Raw genomic sequence first — 25,626 nt, 5'->3', positions numbered from 1 at the left:
AACTCAAGGTGACACCCTACCTTAATTATTTTTATGCTTCTCAAATTAGAATGTCAAGGAGAAGTTCATTTATTTTTGTAATTAAACTCAAATTGTGAAACTCATGTATTAAATAAATTCAATGCACACAGACTGAAGTAGTCGGCTGCTTAGTTGATGCAGGCCTCAGCAAGAAAGAGATTCAGTGCAGACAAACTCCCCAGAGTCTTAGAGGTGCCAGGCAGACAGAGAGGGCAAAACAGGGACACCAGACCGACAAGACATGGAAAAATCAAATGAATACAGCAGGATCAAAAACTCAGAAAGCAAGGTGAAGATTAGAGCTTCAAACAATGCTAACTGACTGACACAAGACAGCAAACACAAAGGCATGATAAAGGGAAGATAATAAGCGCAGAACAGGGTGCAGGTGTGGGAGAACACGTTAATCAGGGAGAACAAGAGGGGCGGAGAAAACAACAGAGATCGTGAAACACCTGGCGAGCCACCAAAACCAAAAAACCATGTGGTCCAGGGCAACAAAAGCCTAAGACCCCACCGAGATCGTGACACAACCGTGAGAACCACACCCTTATGAGGATTGTCAAGCAAAATCGATTCAACAATTTGAGTGAACTTCACAAGGAATGGACTGAGGCTGTGTTCAAGACATCAAGAGCCACCACACACAGAAGTGTCAAGGAATTTGGCTACAGCTGTCTCATTCCTCTTGTTAAGCCACTCCTGAGGCATCTTACCTGGGCTAAGGAGAAAAACTGGGCTGTTGCCCAGTGGTCCAAATTCCTCTTTTCAGATGAGAGCAAGTTTTGTATGTCATTTGGAAACCAAGTTCCTAGAGTCTGGAGGAAGGGTGGAGAAACTCATTGCCCAAGTTGCTTGAAGTCCAGAGTTAGGTTTCCACAGTCTGTGATGATTTGGGGTGCAGTGTCATCTGCTGGTGTTGGTCCATTGAGTTTTTTGAAAACCAAAGTCACTGTACACATTTACCAGGACATTTTGGAGCACTTCATGCTTCCTTCTGCTGACCAGCTTTTTGAAGATGCTGATTTCATTTTCCAGCAGGATTTGGCACCTGCCCACACTGCCAAAAGCACCAAAAGTTGGTTAAATGACCATGGTGTTGGTGTGCTTGATTGGCCAGCAAACTCACCAGACCTAGACCTGAACCCCAGAGAGAATCTATGGGCTATTGTCAAGAGGAAAATGAGAAACAAGAGACCATAAAATGCAGATGAGCTGAAGGCCACTGTCAAAGAAACCTGGGCTTCCATACCACCTCAGCAGAGTCACAAACTGATCACCTCCATGCCACGCTGAATTGAGATAGTAATTAAAGTTATTAAGGTAAAATTAATTAGAGTAATTACATTTTTGTTAAATTTGAGCCAAAATCATCACAATTAAAAGTACCAAAGACTTAAATTACTTCAGTCTGTGTGCACTGACTTTAATACACGAGTTTCACAATTTGAGTTGAATTACTGAAATAAATGAATTTTTCCTCGACATTCTTAATTGAGAAGCACCTGTAAATGTATATGGTACAGATACTTTCGCCACAGATACTGCATGTTATTAAAAATGACAAGGTAGATTTGCAAAGGTTCTACAAGAAAAAATTTAAATAGGGCTATAATTCCCCTAATATTCTGATATTGCTATTACAGGGCTTTGACTGAGTGGAAGGTGTTATAGCTACAGTACCACAGAGGGTTGTTTTCCTTCCTCCACAGCTAGAGTAGGAAACCTGGGGCCTGTTAAATAAAACAAGTTTACCCAATAAGCCAGGCTTATTTCAGTTAGTCTGATTTATTTTGAACCAATCAGATGAAAATAAGTCAGACTAACTGAAATAAACTTGGTTTATTTGGTAAACTTGTTTCATGAAACAGGCCACTGCTCCTTTCTGCATTAGGAACAGTTTTGAGTAAGTACTCCCTTGTGTGGTAGAAACAGGTAATTCACAAACACATATCTGAATCCTCAATCTGTATGCTGATAACGCAGTGGCATCATCACAGCATCACACTCCCCTTTGATGAAATGAACAGAGCTAATCATGACACAGGAAGGTGTTCAAAGGTGGGAAGGTGGCTTTGTGTCATAGACAAGCTGTGATGAAAATTGGCAGATAAAGTTAGTTGGAGATGGGTATACGTTTCAATGACCTGTATAAAAAATTTACCTTTTGCATCATAAACTTTTCCATTACTTATCTTTGTCTTTAAACGGATAGTCATGAAATAAAATGTATTTTATTACAGTTATAATTATTATTCTATAACAGACAAGACATTTTAATGGACAAAGTGTATTTTTAAAGAGAATGTTTTACATAGTCAAGTTCGTATTTTTTATATTTTGCATTTAAGGATTAAGTGAACTAGATATCTGCAACAAGGAGTCAGTGAAGTTAGATCTATGTGCAGCTTTATTAATACACAATCAGAGTCAGACTCAATGCTCAATCTGCAAGTAATCTGCAATGTAGGCAAGGCAAAATCATTAACAGAGTCCAGGAAAAAGGTTAGGGCAGGCAGCAAACAGAGCACAGAGTAAATCCAAAAGGCAGGCAGTGTCAAAAAGGCAGACAGCAAACGATCCGGAAAGAAACAACAGGCCAGGTAGGCAACAGAGAATCAAACAGGGAAATAATGCTCAGAAATGTTAGCAGTAGCAAAATAAGAATTTGCGATGAAGGCTAGGAGAGAGCGGTTTAAATAGTTCAGGAAATCACTGACACCTGTGCAGGTGATCAGCCTCAGGCATGGGTTAAAAGCACAGCATTATAATGATGAGGATAATTATTTATATTATTATATATTAAAAAAGAGAAAACAGTTAAAGTATGTTTATGATATTTGTGATCATTGAAAGTTAATGCTTTTTTCATGAACATATGTGTCATCAAGTTCAGTGATTATTTTGTTGTACAGCTATAATCAACTAATTCCACACGCTGCCTAAATAAATAACGTTCCCTGATTTAAATCACGATCTGACTCAATTTAATAATATTGGCTTTGGGTGTTGGAAAATAATTATTTTAATACGTCACAATTTTCATTATCAGGGTGTAAACTCATGTCAGTGGCTGCTGTTGTCTTTCTTCAAGCTTCACTCCTACATCTCTTTCATAGCTTTTCTCTTACAGGAAAATAGACCAAAAATAATTAGGACTTAAGCAATACACAATTTATTTTCCATTATGGCTGTACAGAATGATGTCCCTTCCAGTAATACCACCTGCAATGACCAAATTTAAAATGCTAATTCCTTCCAAATGACTTACAATACACATTGAATAAGTAGTATAAGTCGTCAAACTCACTTTTCATGTCTGTTGTGTATGTGTTTTATGTACACACACACACACACACACACATATATAAAAAATGTGTGTGTGAATTTAAACAAATGGATGATTGAGGGAGGAAAAAAAATGTCCAGTACCTATTTGTCATACAATATAATTATAACATTTTTATTATTTTATTATTAAAATATAGCAATAAGAAATAGGTTTAATTACTAACTTTTGTCAAGTACTATAAATAATGTGTTAAATGTGGATAAAAAAATATAGTAAATAAAAAGCTTATTCAATCACTTCATGTTGTATCACTTTTATGCATTATTAAAGTTAGTATTAGTTATTTTAATACTACGCTAAAAATACATTTGAATAAATAAAGGATACAATTATTTCAGCAAGGAGAGTTCAAACAGGTTTTATTAATTGTATTAAAATGTTACTAAACAGGCATATTAAAATTATGCGCTTCTCAGAACTAAATGTAACAATATTTTTTCAATTGTTGCGACTGCATGCATGGCCATTTAAACACATTTTAAAATAAAATAAATGCCAGAAAACATTATTTATATAGTAGTTTAATGAACAAGCAGCACAGTTACAAACAAGGCATGTAATTCCTTTGACACTGTATAAAATGTACCAAAAATGACTTCAGATAAATGCATCTAGTCTACAAAAAGCAAAAAATAACAAATGCTCAGAATCATAACGGACTCATTTTGGAAATAAATAAAAAATGTATGCACCAGTAACCTTGTTCTTTGTTGATTTTGATAGAAATTAGATAAAATAAACATGAAAATAGCTCCTTAATGGCTGTGGAATTGCATTAACAAAAGTTATTTTTAAAATACAATTTTGATACCATGATCTCATAAAGCACTTTTATTGTTATGCTGCACTGGTGCCCTGAAATATAGATTGACTATATAAAGGAAAAATGTTAACCAAAAAATAAAATAAAAAATAAGTGTTAGAAAATGCACAAAGTCAGACACAGAAATTAACCCTAATTATTAAGCTAATATTTTGCATGTTGATGCTAGTGTTTCTGTTTCAGCATTTCTTCTGAAAGCATTGAGCTTATTTGTAACAAAGATATATTTCTCTCTTTAAAAAAAAAAAAAAAAGTTTCATTCATTCACCAGTTCTGATTAACATATTTGGAAAAAGTCATTTTTGGGCTCCTCAATAATCAAACGTAGCTGAGGTTGAGTGTTTATTACGAAATAATTTCTTTAATTTTTTATACTACTTAAATATTTGTGCTTGGTTCACTAGTAGTGAATTAATAAAAGGTCAAAAAAAGTGTAAGGCCACATCGGAGCTGGGCATGTTTTAGAATTAGCAAAGGCAGAAATGTCCCAAGAGTCGTCAAACCTACCGATGTCAAGAGGCATTTCCTAAATCACACTGTTGATCAGTCGAGAGTGACGCTAACCTGACCTCACTGAAACTCATAATTATTATCCATTTGTGGGCAAACTGCCACGTCAAAAGATCAAAAAATTAGATTTCTCAATAATGGGTAAATCTCACCAAAAAAACTAAAACAAATTACATCTCAAATTCCCATCACTGTTATGTCCTTTTACTTTTGAGTACTTTTAAATGTAGGTTAGAATTATTCCTCCTTTTGATTCTCACTACTGTAATACAATCATTTTGTAATGTAAAGACAAAAACACTGATATGCAGCAAGTATAATAGAATGTGTAGATACTTTCCTATAATGTTAAAAAAATTATAATAATTTTCAAATAATTATGTTAACAGCTGATAAAAACATTACAGTAATCATGTGGATTATTGTGATGTTTTTATCAGCTCTTTGGGTTCTGAATCTGACAGCATCCATTCACTGCAGAGGATCCATTAGTGAGGTAATGCTGGAAAAAAAAAAAAAAAAAAAAAAAAAAGCCTTCGATATCTAATGGCTACCCTATGGAAGCCATTTTCCACTACTGAATAAATAATAAAAAAGCAATTGTGACTTTTTATCTCACTATTCACTATTGCGTGATACAAACTCGCAACTGCGAATTAAAAGTCATAGTTGTGAGATAAAAGCTCGCAATTCTGAGAAATAGAATAGGGTCATATAAACTCACACTTCTAACTTTATAACACGCAACTGCGACTTTATGTATAATCAGATATAAACTCACAATTCTGAAAACATATAAGTTCCCCCCCACAAAATTGCATGTAAACATGCAAGTATTTAATCAAGCAATTTTGACTTTATAACTCGCAATTGTCAGAACTGTGAGAAAAAAAGAGTCATAATTGCGAGATATAAACTTACAATGGCAAGAAAAGAAGTCAGAATTGCGATAATTGCATTTATATTGCAACTGTGACTAAATCTCGCAATTCTAACTTTAGAACTCACAGTTGAAAGTTTATATCTCACAATTCTGTGAAAAAAAGTCACAATAATCTATTTAATAAAATTGTATTCATTCAGAAACGGGCTTCCAAAACACCCTTATCTTAGAGGGTGAGGAAATTTGAAACAAATTTACATTACTACAGAACTTCGTTGTTAGGATAAATGTGAGCTGGATATGTTCTTGAGAGATTCACTCAACTAGGTGTAGACGTAATTTGAAAAGATCAAACTTAAGAGTATGACTCCGGTATTTGCGAGAAATGTTTGAAATGCTGATTCCAAAGTGATCCAAGTTTCTACTGCAGTAAGTGCTTTTCTAAGTGCAATGTTTCAATGACACCAAAAGTTGCTACAACAATACATTTCTTTTGCTTGGCCTCAAACAGGGTTACTTAAGAAGAAAAAAAAAACTGATTCTGACAATACTGGAAGACGTCTGTGTACAATACTCAAAGTAATAATGACTTCTGCGGAACAAACTGTATTATCATTACCCCCTGAAATAAAGAAATAAACGTCCAAAACTGATAACAACGTCCTCTCATCTTCCAATTCAATTAAGAAAAAAGTGCTTCAAATAATCAAGCATTAACTTGCTGCAAAAATGTCCTTTCAAATCATGTAAATACACTGATTCTCAGCAACGGCATATAATCAGCACTGCTGCTTCTGCAAAAGCAAAACAGTTTTCTGAGTTTAGCTCTCAAATGCTTTGCCTGAAGCACCTCTGGTTATGCTAAGACAGTCTTGTGTAGTAATACTGCATGTTAGTGGCTCAAATAAGATCTACCATTCACCGCTAAGGACTTTTTCAACCCTTTCCAAGCTGACGATGCATTCAAAAGCAGTCTCAACTGGGTATATCCTTCCTCTGAGCTTGAAGCATCTCGGTCACGCTCACTATGTCTTCTTCTGGCACCTGGGACAAAAAAAAAGATGTAAGTTTAGATGACACAAAAACACAAGTTAGAGTACGTCCAATCCAAATATGCACTATTTTTTTTTTCCAGGGATGTCACATGCTGTCAGCTGAACAACACACACAAAAAAATAATAATAAGTCAACACAATTTCATGATAATATTTCTTCTTCTAAATATAATTTGAAACTATTTCAATAATAAAAAAATATTTTGTAAGTAGTTGTGACACAGCAGACAAACAGTAGGGGTAAAAAAAAGCTAGAGAAACAGAAACAGATGAAGGTCATGAGAAAGTAGCACAAGTTTGAATAAGTCAACAGGTATGAAGCATTCTTTGTGCTTCCTCTTTTACAGTAAGGTCATGTGAAGACTCGGTTCTGGTGCTGGGGACTTACAAGGATTACATCATTGCCATGCCTTATATATAACAATTCTGCATATGGTTTATTCAAGTTTGTGTGGAAAAACTATTTGAACTGCGAAACAATAAAAAAAAAAAAAGCACAAAAATATTTGGCTTTTCATGCACATTGTTGTGATTCACCAATCAGAAGCAAGTATTCCAGAGAGACTTGTATGACATCATTAGATCATCATTATAATTTAATATTAAAATGTGCTGAGTAAGAACAACTTAACTTACTCAATGGGGAACCAAACGGTTTCTGCTAAAATACTTGATTTCCAGGATAAAAGGAAAGGAATAGGAAGCAAGGACAACCAGATGATCTGATTTCACATGACAGGAGACGGTTTTGGCGAAAATCGTCCAATCAGATCATATTTTGAAATTCTTCTGTTTCCTGTTTAATAGGCAACCATTTGCCCATCTATCCTCCTCAGTATATCACAAATGACTCAAATGTACTAAATATAAATGTGGTAGACTCCTAACCTCTACAGACTGAATGCCAGCAGATCATTATCGCAAAATAAGCGCACACAGGGTGATCGGGGACTTTTATTACCTTGATCCTGGGTATCCACTGCCCTTGATGTGGTTTTCGCAGTACATAATTAACGCCCTGTCAACTGCTACACAGAGCTAAAATGTTATGTGTGTAAAAACAAAAAGAGGGGACAAAACGACTTACCAGAGCATGATCAAAGCTGAAGGTGCTAATGTAATAGGCTGATATATCACTGTCTGCAAGAGGCTGAGAGATCTGAGCGACAATCCCACATTCATCTGAAAAAGAGAGAGATAACGGCTAATAAGTGGGAGAGATGTGACCTTCTCATTTAATCTGATGTGTTTGTGTGAACTCATCTATCACGCAGCTGAACGGATTTCACTATTGTATGGATTAGTGATCGGATTAGACAGAAAAATATTATTATTTTAATTATATTGTTGATATATACAGTACATATGCATCCTAACTGCAACAGAACCGCATAAGTGACTGGTTTTGAATGCTATATATAGTCAGCACAGCAGTTATGTGACAAACCAAAAAATAGTAGGCCAGGAATTCCCAAACTTTTTTATCAGCCGAACCTCTGTGAAGTAAAATATTTACTTGATGTCTCCCTTGAATCAAGTTATTTCAATAATTTAATAATAACAACATTTGCATGTCCATGGTTATCTAATGTTGGTTAATGGTCACATGGTAAGCATGTAAACAAATAAAACATGTAATATTTTTTAGTAAGTGTTTTGATCCTTTCTTCGTGACTCTAGAAATACCAAAAGTACATAAAATCACACACAAATATTGGTTATTCAGTCATTTTATTGAAATGAAATGACCTTTTATTAATCTAATTCTAAATAATAGAATTAAATGATTAGAACAAGGAAAACATTACATGGAAATAATATGAATAACACATTAAATATAAGATAATATGAATATTTAAATAAATTAAGTACTGAGTAACATGAATTAGGGTTACAGGAAAACTTTAAGCACTGATTTACTGTTCTTAACATGGTAAGTACACGTACATTTACATTTAATCATTTAGCAGACACTTTTATCCAAAGCGACTTACAAATGTGACGTTGTAACAGACTTACATGTGATCTTGTAACCTTAAAAGATCACATTTTTTATTGATACCTTGTAATGCTGAACAAATTGTAAGTATATTTAGAATTCTTTTTTCTAGATTTATTTATGGCATTTTATGCCTTATTTTGGATAGAACAATATAGGTCAACAGGAAGTGAAGTGGGTGAGAGAGAGGGGGATGGGATCGGGAAAGATCTGCGAGCCGGGACTCGACCTCTGGACACCTGAAGTGAAATGATGCTGTACGTCTACCCAAGAGCTTATTGTTTTTTATTTATTTTTTTATTACTGAGCTTATTGCAATACATTTTGGCATGGCTAAATGACACATGCTGCATTCAAATGACCAAAAGAAAGTGGTGAAAGAAGATGATGGTGAAAGAAGCTCACCGAAGCCGAGAGGCTGCCCTCCTATTCTCGCCATCCTCCAGAGCTCCCCAGAGGAGCTGGTGAACAGAAGATCAGCGGGGAATCTGACACACACACACACACACACACAGTTCATATTTAAATCTGCAATTTGCAAAGCTATGATGTGATGATCTGTCCACTACTCTGCGAGGGTCTTACTGTCTCTGTGCTTCTGTGTCCATCACCAAAGACACATATCCATCAATCAGAGAAAAAGAGAAGAACTTGATACATTCCATGTCTTGATCAACACTGGCGCCCTCTTTAGGACTGCAGGAGAAAAACAAACATACTTTTTGACTTGTCACTTGTTACATTTGAACATGCTTAGGGAAATAACTGCACATGCACACACACTAAAAAATATTTTAAATTGCAAATTATAAGATACATTCTGAATTAGAATGACCTGTTTTACCTCTTACTTCTTCCTACTGAGTAATCAAATTGTATAATAAAGCGACATAGTTCATCCCATCTTTCCCCTAATGTGTGATAAACTGTGAACTGGACTCCTTTTAGTGGCAGTGAAATATTAAAACAGTATTGTTAAGGGTGTTGCTGATGAGATGCAGACAGCATCACTACATGAGCTCATACCTGTTAGAATAAAACAGAACATCTATGAGGGTGGTGGCGATCGCTGGCAGTGTGTCTGGATCCAAGCTCATCACACAAAACTGATTCTTTGGAATAAGCACCGGATGAACCGTTGCATGTGGAACTGAATGTGCGCATACACACACACACACACACACAAAATAACACATTAAAATGGGAAAAACAATACTATTTCTTGGAGTACTAAAATTTATTTTGTGCATGAGTTGGTATCGAATTTAATAATGTGTCAATGCAAAACACTAAATTTTTTTATTTATTTAAGAATTAACATTTATTCAGCAAGGATACACTGGACTGTAGTAACATCTTATATTGTTGCAAAAAAAAAAAAAAAAAAAAGTTTCAAATAAATGCTGTTCATCTATGAACTTTCTATTCATTAAAGAATCCTGGGAAATAATATGACTTTCAAAACTGATAATAATAATAGAAGAAGAAACTTTTTCCATTTTTGACTAAATAGTTGTCGTTTGAATGTACTGTAGTCTAAGTAATGATGCTGAAAATTCAGATTTGATCAAATAAATATTTTTTAATACATTCAAATAGAAAATGCCTATTTTAAATAGTAATAATATAATACAACATTGCTCTTTTTACTGTATTTTAATTACCGTATTTTCCGGACTATAAGTCACACTTTTTTTCATAGTTTGGCTGGTCCTGTGACTTATTTATCAAAATTTAACATGAACCAAGAGAAATGAACCAAGATAAAACATTACCGTCTACAGCCGCGAGAGGGCGCTCTATGCTTCTCAGTGCTCCTGTAGCCTACCCCTGAAAACATTAACTGAAAACAACTGAAAACTATTGTGTAAAATTGTGCACCGTTAGCTGAATAACTTGCCTTTCCAGATTACCATTATCGGTTCTTGGTATTGGATTATATTAAATAAATTAAGGTAATATTTCAGTTATCAGTTTTCAGTTGTTTTCAGTTAATGTTTTCAGGGGTAGGTTACAGGAGCACTGGGCAGCATAGAGCGCCCTCTCACGGCTGTAGACGGTAATGTTTTATCTTGGTTCTTGGTTCTAAATAAATGCGACTTATAGTCCAGTGCGACTTCTATGTGTTTTTTTTTTCCTTGTCATGACGTATTTTTGGACTGATGCGTCTTATACTTAGGTGCGACTAATAGTCCGAAAAATAAAAAAAAATATATGCAGCCTTGGAGAAACATTTCTTTATGTAGTGTACATTATATGCCTTTCTTTCACTGCGGTCTCACCCTCTCTGCCGTTTCTCTGAAGGCCGTTGCAGGCGTCCTGACTGTGGACAGGCACTGACTCTCCTCCCTCCTCTCTGAAAATATTAAACTCCTCCACCAGTGTACCCACTACCACCGACAGGTCCTTCTCTCGCACCTACAACACAAACATCCCATTTTCAGGTGAATCTAAAAAAATTTGAATATCATGGAAAGTGTCTTAATTTTTTGTAATTTAATTTAAAAAAGCAAACTTCGTTATATTCTAGATTCATTGCACACAAACTAAAATACTTCGAGTTTTTTTTTTTTTTTTTTTTTTTTTTTTATTGATGGTTACGACTTACATCTTAGGAAAATAAAAAAATCAGTATCTCAAAAAAAATATATATATATTCCATTTTGAGGTCGATTAGTTTGATTAATTTTGAGTATAAATACTGGGTACCTATTGGGCTAGTTTAGAACATGCAACCACAATCATGGGAAAGACTACTGACTTGACAGTTGTCCAGAAGACAATCATCAACACCCTCCACAAGGAGGGAAAGCCACAGAAGGTTAATGGCTGAAAGGGATGACTGTTCACAGAGTGCTGTATCAAAATATATTCATAGTAAGTTGACTGGAAGGAAAAAGTATGGTAGGAAAAGGTGCACAAGCAACAGGGATGACAGCATTGGGAAGACTGTCAGGAAAAGCTGATCAAGAACTTGGGAGAGCTTCACAAGGAGTGGACTGAAGCTGAAATCAATGCATCAAGAGTCACCACACTCAGACGTCTTTAGGAAAAGGGCTACAGCTGTCACATTCCTAGAACCAAGCCGCTCCTGAACCATAACAAATCGTCAGAAGCATTTCACCTGGGGTAAGGAGAAAAAAAACTGGACTGTTGCTCAGTGGTCCACAGTCCTCTTTTCAAATGAAAGTTAAATCAAGAAATCAAGGTCTGGAGTCTGGAGGAAGACTCGAGAGGCACAGAATCCAAGCTGCTTGAAGTCCAGTGTGAAGTTTCTGAAGTCAGAGATGATTTGGATGCCGTGACATCTGCTGGTGTTGGTCCACTGTGTTTTATTAAGTCCAAAGTCAATGCAGCCATCTACCAGGAGATTTTGTAGCACTTTATGCTTCCATCTGCTAACAAACTTTATGGAGATGCTGATTTAATTTTGCAGCAGGACTTTAACACCTGCCCACAGTGCCAAAACCACTTCCAAGTTGTTTGCTGACCATATTATTACTGTGCTTGATTGGCCAGCCAACTCACCTGACCTGAATCTCACTGAGAATCTGTGGGGTATTGTGAAGAGGACGATAAGTAACATCTGACAAACAATACAGAGGAGCTGAAGTCCGCTAACAAAGCTACCTGGCCTTTGTGACGAGTCAGCTGCCTGTCCCCTAATTATCATTGGCACCCATCCGCCATACGCCGCCCTTCACAAGGCTCCCGACAGGAGTGGGTGTGTGAGAGGAGGGGCGCTGGATGATTTAGGGCTGGCGGCATGTGATGGGGCACACCTGAAGGAAATGGAGCCTCATCACCGCCGCTGTTTAAAAGCCCAACGCACCTCTCCTCAAGAGACCTGTCTCTTCCGCGTACATGCACACTGGTATCCTCGTGGGTTCAGGAAGGGTGCTTAGAGGGACTCCTGCACCGCCAGATGTGAGCTGCCAGAAACGCGGTATGGAAGAGAACTGCACCCGTTTACATGGCCATCGGGCCAAGATGCCGGGCCGTCCATCCCCAGCAAGCGCTGCAGATGATGAGAAGGATGTGGCCGCTAGAAGAAGCCGCCGCCCCTCGCACCCAGACCAAGAGGGGAGCGCGTGCGGCTGCTGGACTCCACCCCTTACCTGGACCTTTCCTCGATGAACATTGCCCGACCCACACGAATCCCTCTCCACCTGATTGTTTTGGACACTTTTCCCCTTTGGACACTTTATTTCCATGTTTTGCTTTATTTTCTGTTAATAAAAGCCTCTCCGAGGCCTGACGCCACCCCCACTCTGTCTGTCATTTTCTCCTCCCGCCACAGCTTCAACAAAATCTCAGCAGTGCCACAGGATGGTCGCCTCCATGCTACACCAAATGTTTTTATTTTCCTCATGTTTGTTCTGTACTTTTATATCTTTCTGTAGTTTTTATTTTTGTTAGCAGCACAAATGCAATTCAATAATCAAACCGTTAAGAATGTACTTTCTGTAAAGTTCGGACTTTGGATCCAAGAAATATTCAATTAGTCAGTTTTAGGCCAAAGTTCCATTGCACAATTTAACTGGTTTAATTTTAAGTTATTTAATCTTTTTTTTTTTTTTTTTACAAACAAAACTTCATGCAAATTCAACAAGCAGTCTAGAAAGACAAAATAAAAGTTTTTAAACAAGGATAAAAATAGATTATGTCCCAAAGAGCTCTATATGTATTGGCAAAACTGTAAATCACTGCCCTTGAAAATATTATGCACAAAGGCCAATCAACTTTAAACAACTTTCATTGCACATCTACCAACTTATTAAAAACAAAAGTGTCATAAAAATATAAAACATTTACAACAAGCATGTGTGTTTGATGTTAGCACGTTCATGCTGTGATTTCCTTAATACTTTGACACTGTTCTGTCTCTCTAAGTTCAGAGAAATGTCTGCCAGCTCCACATCTGTTTGTTGCTTTCTTTGCTTAAACACAACACAAAGCTAGTTTTAACAAAGAAATTAAATAAAAACAACATGAAATTAAGAAAATAACACTGCTGTACTTATGTCATATCAGAATTACCATAAATATCAAATTCTCGCAAGATAAAAAAGGCTGTTCATGGTTTCAACAAACTCTTAAAAAAAAAAGATTATTCAGGATTTTAGCATGAACATAAACTAATGGTTTTTCATTACAGTGTTATTTTTTTTATTTTATTTTATATATTTTTTTGTATTATATTGCAGCTTACATATATTTTAAGTAGTGGCTTTTTTTCTTCGTTTTAGTTATCTATAGCAACCCCTAATTCACTGACGCAATACTTCCAGCATTCAGGGTTGCCAGGTGTTCACAACAAAACCTGGCCAATTGCTTCTCAAAACTAGCCCAAATCTATCCCAATCGCATTTCGAGTGGGTCTCCCATAAAACATAACCTTCCAGGGTGTAAAATACACGTTATTGTGGTCACAACAGTGTTAAAGTATCCCACTTCTGCTGGACAACTGGCAACACTGCCATTACCGCCACACTTTACACACGTCCAAGTATTTCTAGAAATGTTGCTGAAGAAATGTAGCTTAAATTATATATAAGAAACACAGCAGACTCACTTACCAGAATAAAGTCAGTTTGATAGGTGGAGAGCATGAAGACGGACACATGTTGCTCGGCCAATGGAGCGATAACAGATTTGGCAATCTTAGTGACACCGACGGCTTGTGAGCTGCTGGAGGCATTGCCATTGGAGACTACATTGAGCGGGAGCCAAGTGGAGCCCTCCACCTGTAAGTGTTCAGACGGCTGGAGCTCTGGAGAAAGAGAATGTGATGGAGGACATACAGAAGACTGTGTCAATATATAGATATACCTGTTTTAAAACATTTCCTTTTCCTTAACACTAACAAATCCGGAGTCTATAATTATTCACAGAATTACAGCAGAAAGTTGCAAATGTCTTTGTAGGCGGGCTTGTCATTTTGAGATTATAAGAGTTTAGAAGTTAACAGGGTCATTCTATAATCCATTAACACAATTAACTCAAATCATACGTTTTGGACATGTACATTTTCATATCAGAACACCTGCAAACGTACACTGTATCCAAAAATCCAAAACTGTTTCTACATAGCTGTTTTGACCTTCCTGTGGATTATGAGAAGAGGAAAGCGGTTTTTGCTCTAGAGTCGCAGGGGTTTGACAGCGTAGAGGAAACAGCTGTTTGGGTCAGAGGCAGTGGACCGGGCTACAGAGAGCCTCTACAAAAACAGCCTTGGACTCAATGTACCGTCACACCTGTCCTCTGATCTTTTTAAGGCTCAACAACAAGGACTTTTTTTTTCTTTCTGCCTGTCTGTTCAGGAAAGTAGTTCAGATTTGTATTTTCCCTGCCAATAATTTCACACAAAAAAAAAGAAAAGAAAAAAAAAGAAATATGAGTCAGTATAAAAAAAGTTTGGGTTCAGTCAGATTTTAATGCATTTGACAGTAAGTGTATGCATAAAAATGACATAATATATATATATTAAAAAAAAATTAAGCAGCAAAACAGTTTTCAACTCAACTGTGATAATAATAATTAGTGTTAATAATGTTACTTGAGCAACAAATCGGCAATTATTTCACAAAAATATGTGATTAATATAATTAAATAAATGCAGCATTAGAAAACCACATCTTAACAGTCTCCAAATTTTAGAATAATATTATATAGTGTTGTCAAAAGACCGGGTACTTCGGTACCAAGTTGGTACTAAAAAAATTTAAATGTCACAGTACCAGGTTTCTTTAAGTAGCGGTGGTGCCGAGTACCCGGTCACCCCTGTTCTTGACGCATACAGCGCTATGATTTCCATGAAGCAGAAAACGCAGACAGAATCTCAAAATTCAGTCATGAAATTGAAACTTACATTTTAATATGGACAGTCATGGAATTTGTCAAAGTTAGCATAAATTAATCAAATCAAATCTCCATGTGGACCAGTATCTGTAAATGTTAAGCCGCAAAAGTTGTTTGAAATATGAATCCTGCATGTTCTGCGCGTGTCTGTGTTAATGAATGAATGGTTTGTTTACTACATAGACTGAAGCGCGTGACGCTGGCAATAATTTCAGCATCTGCCGTCTCAATGAGGACATAAATACATAAACAACATCAGCAGAACTGTTCTGAGTCACTTCACAAGCATTTTATCATTTCATTTGAGTAAAACCAGTGTCAGTTTAAAGGTATTCACGGCAACCCATCAAAATAAGTTCATTTTTACATAAGGGCATTGTGCTAGAAATATTACTATTTAGTAGAATGTATGTGATACTGCTACTACTGTTGAAAAAAATGTATACAACTTTTTTTTAAAGAAATAAATCAAACAATATTTCTTCCATGTTTTATTTTTAATAGCAAATTCCCTTTATTTTCCAAAAAATAAATTTCATTACGGTAATTAAAAGACAAATTAAATTTGGGTGAAACTTGTTTACTGTTTTTCATAATTATATTACTTGTAGAAAAACTTTAAACACAATTGTAAATAAGTATAAAGAATGGCATTGGTTTTATTTTTAGTGATAAAAAGTGCTGTTTTTTTTAATTAGCATATTTTTGTGTTTTGGTTTAGTACCGAAATTGTTACAGAGAACCGTGGATTTTCACCGGTATCGGTACTGAATACTGAAATTTTGGTACCGTGACAAGACTTATGTATATATATATTTAATTTAGGCTTATTTAACACAAAAGCTGTTTTATTAAGAAAAACAAAAATTATAATAATAATATATATATATATATATATATATATATATATATATATATATATATATATATATATATATATATATATATATATATATATATATTGGTTGAAATACATACAGAATAAAAAAATAATTATATTAAATAATAAATTCTTATATATTATATATATATACCATGTCTTGATCAAGCATGTCAAATTTCCATATTTTCACATGTCAGTGCTGATTCAAGGTAAAAATCAATTAAATAAGGTGTAATTCATATTGTTGGCAATTCATTTTACCAAGCAAGTATGCAAGAAGAATGTCAAACATTAGATTATAAATCTCTGGGAACAATTGTATATGGTGACAACATAACTAAAAATAAAATGATATAATTCCCAGCATATTCCATGACAATGTGTGTCATTATCAACTGAACACAAGCAGTTCATGTGTGTGTGATTGTGTATTTTACCTTTAAATCCCTCCTCATCCAGGACAACGGTGTAATTTTCCGGAGTCTCTGTGAGACTGAAAAATTTGCATCTGTGAGAGAAAGAGAAAAGTCACAGGAGAGAGGGAAAATAAACAGAGGGAGATAGAAAGAAACAAAACCAAACAGACACATCAGACGATGCATAATGAACAAAAACAATGGCAGATTGTTGTAGAGCGTGTTCCAGCAGGGAGGCATGGGATGGAGAGAAAAAAACACGTCAAGCCCCTCTGCAGAAAAAGTGAATGTCATTTTCACTTGAACTTGGAGCTAACATCTGAAATCCATTCATATGGCTCTGCATTCCGGCTTGTTGCGATTGATAAATTTGAGGTGCTCGATGTGCATGTTAAAAAGGGAAAAGTTAGTGTGAATTGGTTTCTTCACAACATGGTTTGACCCAAATTCTTTAGGAGCCAGTCCAGGAACCCAGAACAACATGCTCCACTTCATTCATTCTGATCTATTGTCTAAGAGACGCAGAGCTGAGAAGCAGCAGCAAATGAGAATCATGGGAAAATAACTGTTGAGCAGTTTGTGCAAATGAAGTCCAAACTGGTTTACTTCATTTCATCTATCAGCATCAAAAGGACTAAAACAATCATAAAACACAATAATACTGATTAGTTATGTATCATGGATCATGCAGTCTAATTAGATTAATTAATAGGCTAATAACAGATATACGCTACTTTTCAAAAGGTTTAAGGTTGGTGAGATTTTAATGTTTTTAATAAAGTCTCTTCTGCTCACCAAGGCTGCATTTATTTGATCAAGAAATATAGTTACATTTTCTCAGCGCAACACAATCTGCAACACAGCAACTGGGCACATCAAACCAAGGGCCGACCAGAAGGAAAATAATACATCCCCACCCTCAGGGCTAACTCAGCAAAGCAGCATTGTGTGAGCTAGTCTCACACTTCCTAACAACATCTAGAGCTCCCAGGGTTCAACTTCCTGTAAGCGCTCCAAAGCCTTCTGGAAAACTGAGAAATATAGGAGTGGTGTTAAACCAACATCCTCCAGAATTGTGAGAAATGGGAGAGAACTAGGTTCACTATATAAGTGCACCCTATTCCTAGTCCAAAAATTTCTGTAAAGAAAAAATTAGGTGAGAAAAAAAAATGTAAGTCGTTATTTACCAATAAATCTTTGTCAACTCTAACTGTCCTAGTTTTTGTGAAAAAAAGAAAAGAAATAGTAAACAAAAAAATTGAAGTGCACTGGTAAAAAAAAAGAAAAAAAAAGAAACAATAAATCTAGCTTTGCTATGGTTGTTTGTAAAATTTGGCAACATTTTAGTAGTAATAATTATTATTATTATAAACTACTATTTAGGGATATGCCGGTATCAAATTTTCCTGTTGCGATTAATTGCAAATACTTTTATCAATGTATATGGTACTATCATGGTATTGGAATTTAGTTTTGAAAAAGTGGCCTATAACAGGTTAAGTAACTTTTTCTTATAACAAAAATAAAATTAATGTTAAAATACAATAAAGCAATACAGAAAAATAAAGTTAAGTTTTACACAGATTAAAGTGTTAAAGAACTATAAAGACCAATTGGTATCACTTTACATTAAGACCTCATTAGTTAACCATTAACATTAACAAAGCAATAGCTACATTTGGTACAGAGGTTATTAATCTTTGTTAAAAAATACAAGTCTTAAAGATTTAGTTCACCCAAAAATGCAAATTATGTCATTAATAACTCATCAGCATGTCGTTCCAAACCCGTAATGCTGCGTTGACACCAAACGCGAATAGTGCCAAAAATGTGAATCTACCGCGTCTAGTTTGCCGCTTGAGCATTTTGAATGCATCCGTGTGTCTAGAGCGAAATAGACGCGCGTAGAAAGCAAGAGTCTGAATCAAACTTGACGGGCGTCTGAGGCGAAATCCGCTTCTTGTGGGAGGGGCAAGTGCTAGGCGGTTGTCTGTTTGCATGATGGCTGAGTTGATCGAGCACTGGGGTCTTTTCCACTTTTTCCTGCACACGTTTTCTGAATAAACACATTATCTTGGTGGCAAAAAGTATCTGCAGGCTATATTGGGGGGAAAATAGTTGTAAAAAACGGCGGGAAGGCAGTGGGTCGATAAACCTGTACGTGACTCAAAAGTTAAATGTGTATTTACAACACACTCTTCCAAGTGAGGTCCTTTTTATTCCTGAAATATGAACTTGTGTATGATATTTGTGTCAGAAAGCTCTGGCTAACTGCTCACTTACAACATCAGTCGTTCCTCCATGTTGAATGAGTGACTCCTGAGCAGGCTCCTGATTGGTTAACGCAGCGCGAATTGACGCCAAAGCTCAAATTTTTCAACTCGGACGTCAGACGCGAATTCACTTTAAATGCATAAATGCACAAAAGCACCATTCGTGCGTAACTCACGTATCGCGCCAAACGAGTCAGTCTTTTGTTCATTATTTGGCTCGGCTCGGTGTTCATCTTCAGTTCTCTCTTCACAGCAGTTCAGTCAGTGTACTGTTTGATAACATAAATTACTCCGGGATATTGGTTTGTTTGAACTCAGAGGGAGTGTCAGCTACATTAAATAAATTAACAGCTTAAGTCATTTGTGGATTAATGCGTATTGGAGATGCGAACCGTTTAAAACGATTCAGTTTGATTTGGTGAACTGGTTCAAAAAGATCCGGTTACATCGAATGATTCGTTTGCGAACCGGATATCACAAACTGCTTTGTTTTGAACTCTCTCTCACAACAGATACGGAAGAGAAGAAAATGCTGAATAAAGTCGTAGTTTTTGCTATTTTTGGACTAAAATGTATTTTCGATGCTTCAACAAATTCTAACTGACCCTCTGATGTCACATTGACTACTTTGATGATGTTTTTAATTACCTTTCTGGACATGGACAGTATACCGTATATACATTTTCAATGGAGGGACAGAAAGCTCCTGGACTAAATCTAAAATATCTTAAACTGTGTTCCGAAGATGAATGGAGGTCTTACGGGTTTGGAACCTATTAATGACATAATTTTCATTTTTGGGTGAACTAACCCTTTAATTCATGTTAGCTCATTAAATAACAGCTGCAACTTATTTAATATGGGAATTCCTAAGATTAATGAATGTTCAGAAGAATTTTTAATTTCTAGTTTATTTTAATGAATTAACTCATGTTAACTAATGAAGTCCTTATGTAACGTGTGAATGAACAATAAAGAATCAAAACACTTTCAAACTATATATAAAAGGCATGTTGTATTCCAGATTAAACTTAAAAAAAAAGTCTAAATATTTAAGTATTTGGTGCTGTGATGAACACCATAGCAAATCCACAAAATCTGAATTACTATTTAAAATTATTTAAATATGTTGTAGAAAGTAGCAGCTGCTTTATTTATGGGGTTTTCAGGGTAAGGGCTGCATTTTCTGCAGTTTGGCACCATCTGCCATCAGAGAGTGAATGTGCTTTCATTAAGCACATCTCTCACATGTTCCCCCATGTGCTTCTCATGCGTGCTTATTTACATCAGAGAGGCACATGCGCCTTTCAAGCAGCATACAGCGAGTTGTGCATTTTGACCAGTTGTTGGGAAAATTATTCTTAAAATGCATTCCAAATTCTTAATAATTTGTAATTTATAATTATTCACAGTATTTAGAACTGCCCACGATATATCGCATTACCGCATACCAGCACGTCTACTACTATTGCTTAAGTGACAAAAAAATATATTTCACAATAAAATAAAAAACTGAGTATAAGAAATATAATAATTTTATTTTACAACTATACATTTACAATACTAATGATGATTATTATTTTAATTTCTTATTTTTTTCAAATGTTAAACCATCAAACTTATTTTGACAGAAAACCACAGGGCGCCATATTATAATTTAGCATCTAGCTAAATAATGACCAAAGAGTTTCTATATTTTTCCCATTTAAAACTTGACTCTTCTGTAGTTACACAGTGTACTAAGACCGACAGAAAATGAAAAGTTGCGATTTTCTAGGCTGATTTGTCTAGGAACATTCCGGTGTAATAATCAAGGAACTTTGCTGCCATTACGCAGCACCTAAAAATGGGTTATTTAAAGTTACCTAGCTGGGACTATTTTTGGGCGCTGCATAATATCATACCCATGGTACGAGAGTATAGTTCCTAGTAGAGGTCGACCGATATATCGCCATGGTTATATGACATTTTTCAAATATCGGCATCGTTCAATACGTTTTTCTGCTTGGCCGATTGATTTTGACGGCGCTAAAATGGCAGCGCCTTAGCGTGCACAATGCTCACACTCTCTCTTGGTCACTGTAGTTGTTAATAGTTCTGTCTAATATGGATAAAAGTCTGTCTAATAATCAGATAGAAAAGTTAAACAAAGTAATTAAAATGTATAAAAAAAAGAATTATAACAATTGCTTTTATATAGAAAGGCCAACATTATAATACTTTCTTGTTTGCCATCAGTATTAGGGGGGGGGGGGGGGGGGTGAAATGCTCGTTTTCACTCAATATCCTGTTAATCTTGAATACCTATAGAGTAGTACTGCATCCTTCATAAATCCAAAAAGTCTTTAGTAATCTGTGCAGGGTTGTCTTGCCCTGGCAACCAAAAACACACTTCTGTGACATTTCGCGACGCTCTAGCTCTGATCAGTGAATCTGTGCTCAGCCTCTCAGTGCGCTGCTATACGGGAGCGCGCGCTCTTCCGGCAGAAGTGCCCTCAGGACCCATATAAGGAAATTCCGCTCCATCTAACGTAACACAGAGCCATACTTGAAAAAAACTTTCCGAAACTTGTGAAAAACCGGAAAAATACTCCTTCAAACGTACAACTTAATTTTTGAAACTTTGTCCATGTTTAGCATGGGAATCCAACTCATTAACAGTGTAAAAAACTCAGTATGCATGAAATAGCATTTCACCCCCCCTTTAAGCAAATATTAATTTATTTTCTTTAAACAAAACTTTGAATGAATTTGAATATTTAATTTCACAAACCTTTCAAACTTAGTCGAATCCAGCTGTGAGATCTTGTAAAGTGTGCATTTTTATCCAGCATGATCACGTGTTCTCTGCTTGATGGTCAGGCTGTATGAATTGAATGCTCTAAACTTTAAACTCGTGAATTCAAATTATGCTGTGCTTTATGTATTTGCCCACTGTCATATTAGTCCTTTTCTCTGTGTGCTGTATGTAAAATGAGTGTTACCAAGGCTTTATTTGAAAAATATGATTCCCAATGCACACAAACTTCCCAGAATACTGCCCTGTTAATTACAGTGTTTACTTCCTTTTTATTATATTTGTATTAAATATTTCTTTGTAAAAAAAAAAAAAAAAATACTTTAGTATAGTATTAAAGAGTATGTTTAACACATTTATTTTTTAATCCATTGTAAAATTGTCACATTTCTTAAATATTAATTAAAATAAAAATCATACCGCTTTATATCAGCCCCCCTGCTTTCCAAGATATCGGCATCGGCTGTAATAAAAACAATATCAGTCGCCCCCTAGTTCCTAGCCATATGAGACTAGAAAAAAGCAAATTGTCATTTTCCGTGGGTTTTAGTACACAATGTAACTACAGAAGAGTCAAGTTTTAAATAGGAGAAATATAGAAACTCTTTGGTCATTTTTGAGTGAGATGCTAACGGTCTAATCAGATTCAATGATTTAAGATAAACTAAGCTAAAGGTGCTAACGCCAGACCCAGAGATCGACTGAATAGATTAGAAAACGGTAAAACTGTTTAACTCTAGGGGAGTTGAAAAATGAGCCTATTTATAAAAAAAATAATAATAATAAATAATAAAGGAGTGTGCCTTTTAGAAGATCATATAGGCCTATCTACGTATAATATTTATTCTGAAATAGTTTATATTGTTGTTTTTTTCCAAAATTTACTGAAGAATCATGATTTGCTGGTAAAAAAATTTGTAAAAAAAATAACAACGCAGATTTAACTTTTCATGTCCACACAGTTCGTGAATGAATCATTTTCCAGAGTAAGATCTTTTTTAATGACTCATAAAACCATTCTGAATAACTTTTGAATAAAAGTTTTCTGAATAGAACTGTGATCAGAGTTCACCTCAAGTTTTATGACTTTAATAGTGCTTTTTTTAATCTTGAAAGATTATTATTCAAAATTTCTCCTTTTTAGTTCAAGATAAAAACCAAAGTCATACAGGTTTATGACAACAATGATGCAAAAACAGACATAATTTTCATTTTTGGAGTGAGTCAAAACAAACAGATGCAGTTATAACATTCCCAGATGAGATCTTGTTGTGTTTGTGCGAGCACGCCTTATGACCTTTAAAAAGCATATCTCTTCCAAAAGCAAAATTTTGTCACCAGTTACACTCTTAACATGTCACATTTAGCTGCTTGGGGTCACGATATCAAAACTGACATGTACAATTTGAATATGCTCATGCATGAAGAGTATTTGAGAGCTACAGTGGAAATAAAGATTTTCAGTGAAAAACAACATGCATTTCAGTCTGTTTCTCACTCAAAAGATATCATATCATTTCAGACAACTTTGAATATAGTAGTTCTCACAACTTCATGCACTATTTTATTGGGAACAATATGGAGGTGAGTAAATTAAGACAATTTTATGTTTGGGTGAATCATTTTTTAATTTTTGTATTATAAGATTAAAAAATAAAAGTTAATTTAAGCATTTGGACGTGATATGGTCCACTCTGGAACATTATCAGTCAGTAGCATTCAAGGTTCTAGAAAGTTCAAAAAGATATGCCTGAATGAACCAAGGCAATATGTGGGAATATGTGGGAATCCAGTCCTGAAAGGCATTAAAGCATATCATAAAATGAACTGAAGTCACACCATGCTCCATAAAAAATACTTTCTTCAGCTACATTTTATTGCACATATCTGAGTTTATGTAACAATTAGAGAGACACACAAAGGCACAAAAGTTGCACAGACATCTGCAATTACCAATGACACTAGATCTTTTCTCAGACCAACCTAAGATTGTTGCAGTGAATCCTTCCAACTCATGCTCAAGTTTTGCTTAGTGGACATATGAAGTCATCTGCCCTTAACTAGTATGGACATGTCCCACTAACTTTTAGTTTTAAACTTTTGTTTTTGTATGTAAAACATTACTGGCTACTAACAATTTAAATCCTAACATGAGTTTATTAATGACCAGTTATATATATAGCGATGGGCCAATAAATTATGATATAATGTCAACATAGAATTTAATGTCAGCAAATTGGGCAGACAGAAAATTACTTTAATACCTATATTTACCAAAAACGCAACTTGCTGATATTTAGTTTTTACCTAATGAAAAGTAATCCATACTTTTTTTAATTTGTGGATTATTTTGGGGGGCGCTGTACTGTAACGTTATATGCGATTAAAAAGTTCAACTTTGTCATCTGAGTGTTTTTGTCATTTTCTATTTTGTCCCATGTTATCGTACAGGCAGTGCATTTCAACTATGTGCTACTTTTCACCTGTAAAGATTGAAGATAGAATAAAACTTAAATGTACGGGATGTTATGTGTGGCTAAAAATGTTGGCTAGCCAGGTAGTCAGCTGCCTAGGTTTTTCAAATCATAGTTAAGCGCAAGAAATTACTCCATTTCATGAAAAAAAGAGTTTGCTTTTATTACAGTTTCGAGTGTTATTTTAAGAAGAATGTAAAGGCCCCAAGTGCATGATCTGACATTCTTTAGTCATTTTAAATTTCTTCAAACCACCCAAAACAGGGTGAGGCTCTTACTTCGCAGTTGAAAACATTGTAAACAAGTTACGATATGTGCTTGACCTGCTGTCTTAATAAGAGACATTGCTCCATCAAACGTGTAAAAACATGTTTGCAAACTCATGAAGGCATTGACCGCTCTTACCTCGTCCTGTTTCGGAGAAATATCAGCTTGATTAGGGGATGTGTGTACTGCTGAAGTCCCGTTTTGCTTATGGAAGTAACCCTTAATTTGTGGTCCAAGATGTGCAGATCCATCGTTTTCTAGTCCTCCAGGAAGACGCCGTGAAAATGTGTTCTGTGCAGTGCAGGTGGGCGCGTTAAATAACACAGCGCGAGAACCGCCTATGTGATGTTACATACCCCTGTGCTACCAAAACGCTTCATCGTGCACTGGGCACGTTGTTGCAAGAGACTCATTCGATGTAATAATTCGATTCGAGAACTAAAATGCTGTTTACAATGAGGCTTACAGTTGCCTTCCTCCAGGGGACGTTTGGAGCCGCTAAACTAATTTGAGTTCGCATATTATCTCTTTTATTTAAGATTTTTTTAGAGTCTATAATTAGTCATGTTCAATAATTAACATAGTTATATATTTAACGAAATTTTCTCTGTAAAATATAAACAAAGTCTATATGAAGTCATCACAAGTGCTCGTGATAAGGCGAATCTGATCAGCGCTGAGTAAAGTATCCGATATCACGTGACAACGCCTTTTTATAATTCGTTTCAGCAAATATTAAAGTAAGTAATTTACACCAGAAAATGGCACGGGGAAATTGACAAAAACATTGATTGTAATTCGGAGATTATTAATTTAATCCATCGAATCTGAAAACATATGCGTCATGAAGCCACACCCACTTTGGAACTCACCGTTTCACGCTTATTGCCATTCTACCAGTTCATTTCTTTACTTGAATGGTTCGACAGCAGGCGGCCAAGTTGTCGCCTTTTTATCTTTTTATACAGTCTATGGTTGTCACACGCCCCTCAGCTTTTAAAGGGACAGAAAC

The 25,626-nt window shown here is 35.5% G+C and overlaps 1 protein-coding gene across 1 annotated transcript; it reads right to left on the bottom strand.

Moving 5' to 3' along the window:
- Positions 1-5,504: 5,504 nt before the first annotated feature.
- Positions 5,505-25,114, bottom strand: LOC113068106 (cytosolic arginine sensor for mTORC1 subunit 1-like). Its single transcript, XM_026240704.1, has 9 exons — positions 24,753-25,114; positions 16,825-16,895; positions 14,223-14,416; positions 10,926-11,061; positions 9,670-9,793; positions 9,229-9,339; positions 9,049-9,131; positions 7,732-7,826; positions 5,505-6,633 (listed from the first exon to the last, which is right to left on the bottom strand). Exons 1-9 carry the CDS (start codon positions 24,863-24,865, stop codon positions 6,565-6,567), a joined length of 996 nt encoding a protein of 331 aa, XP_026096489.1. The 5' UTR covers positions 24,866-25,114; the 3' UTR covers positions 5,505-6,564.
- Positions 25,115-25,626: the final 512 nt, after the last annotated feature.

Source organism: Carassius auratus, linkage group LG30F (genome assembly GCF_003368295.1).
Source record: "Carassius auratus strain Wakin linkage group LG30F, ASM336829v1, whole genome shotgun sequence".
Lineage (NCBI taxonomy): Eukaryota > Metazoa > Chordata > Actinopteri > Cypriniformes > Cyprinidae > Carassius > Carassius auratus.
This window is presented reverse-complemented; position numbering and strand designations above follow the sequence as displayed.

Excerpts from the sequence above, each read along its gene's own strand:
- LOC113068106 (XM_026240704.1), bottom strand. The coding sequence starts at position 24,865 with ATGGATCTGCACATCTTGGACCACAAATTAAGGGTTACTTCCATAAGC. Across the intron at positions 16,896-24,752 it reads TTTCTCCGAAACAGGACGAG|ATGCAAATTTTTCAGTCTCA; the intron begins GTAAGAGCGGTC and ends TTTCTCTCACAG. Across the intron at positions 9,340-9,669 it reads GTTCTGTTTTATTCTAACAG|TCCTAAAGAGGGCGCCAGTG; the intron begins GTATGAGCTCAT and ends TTTCTCCTGCAG.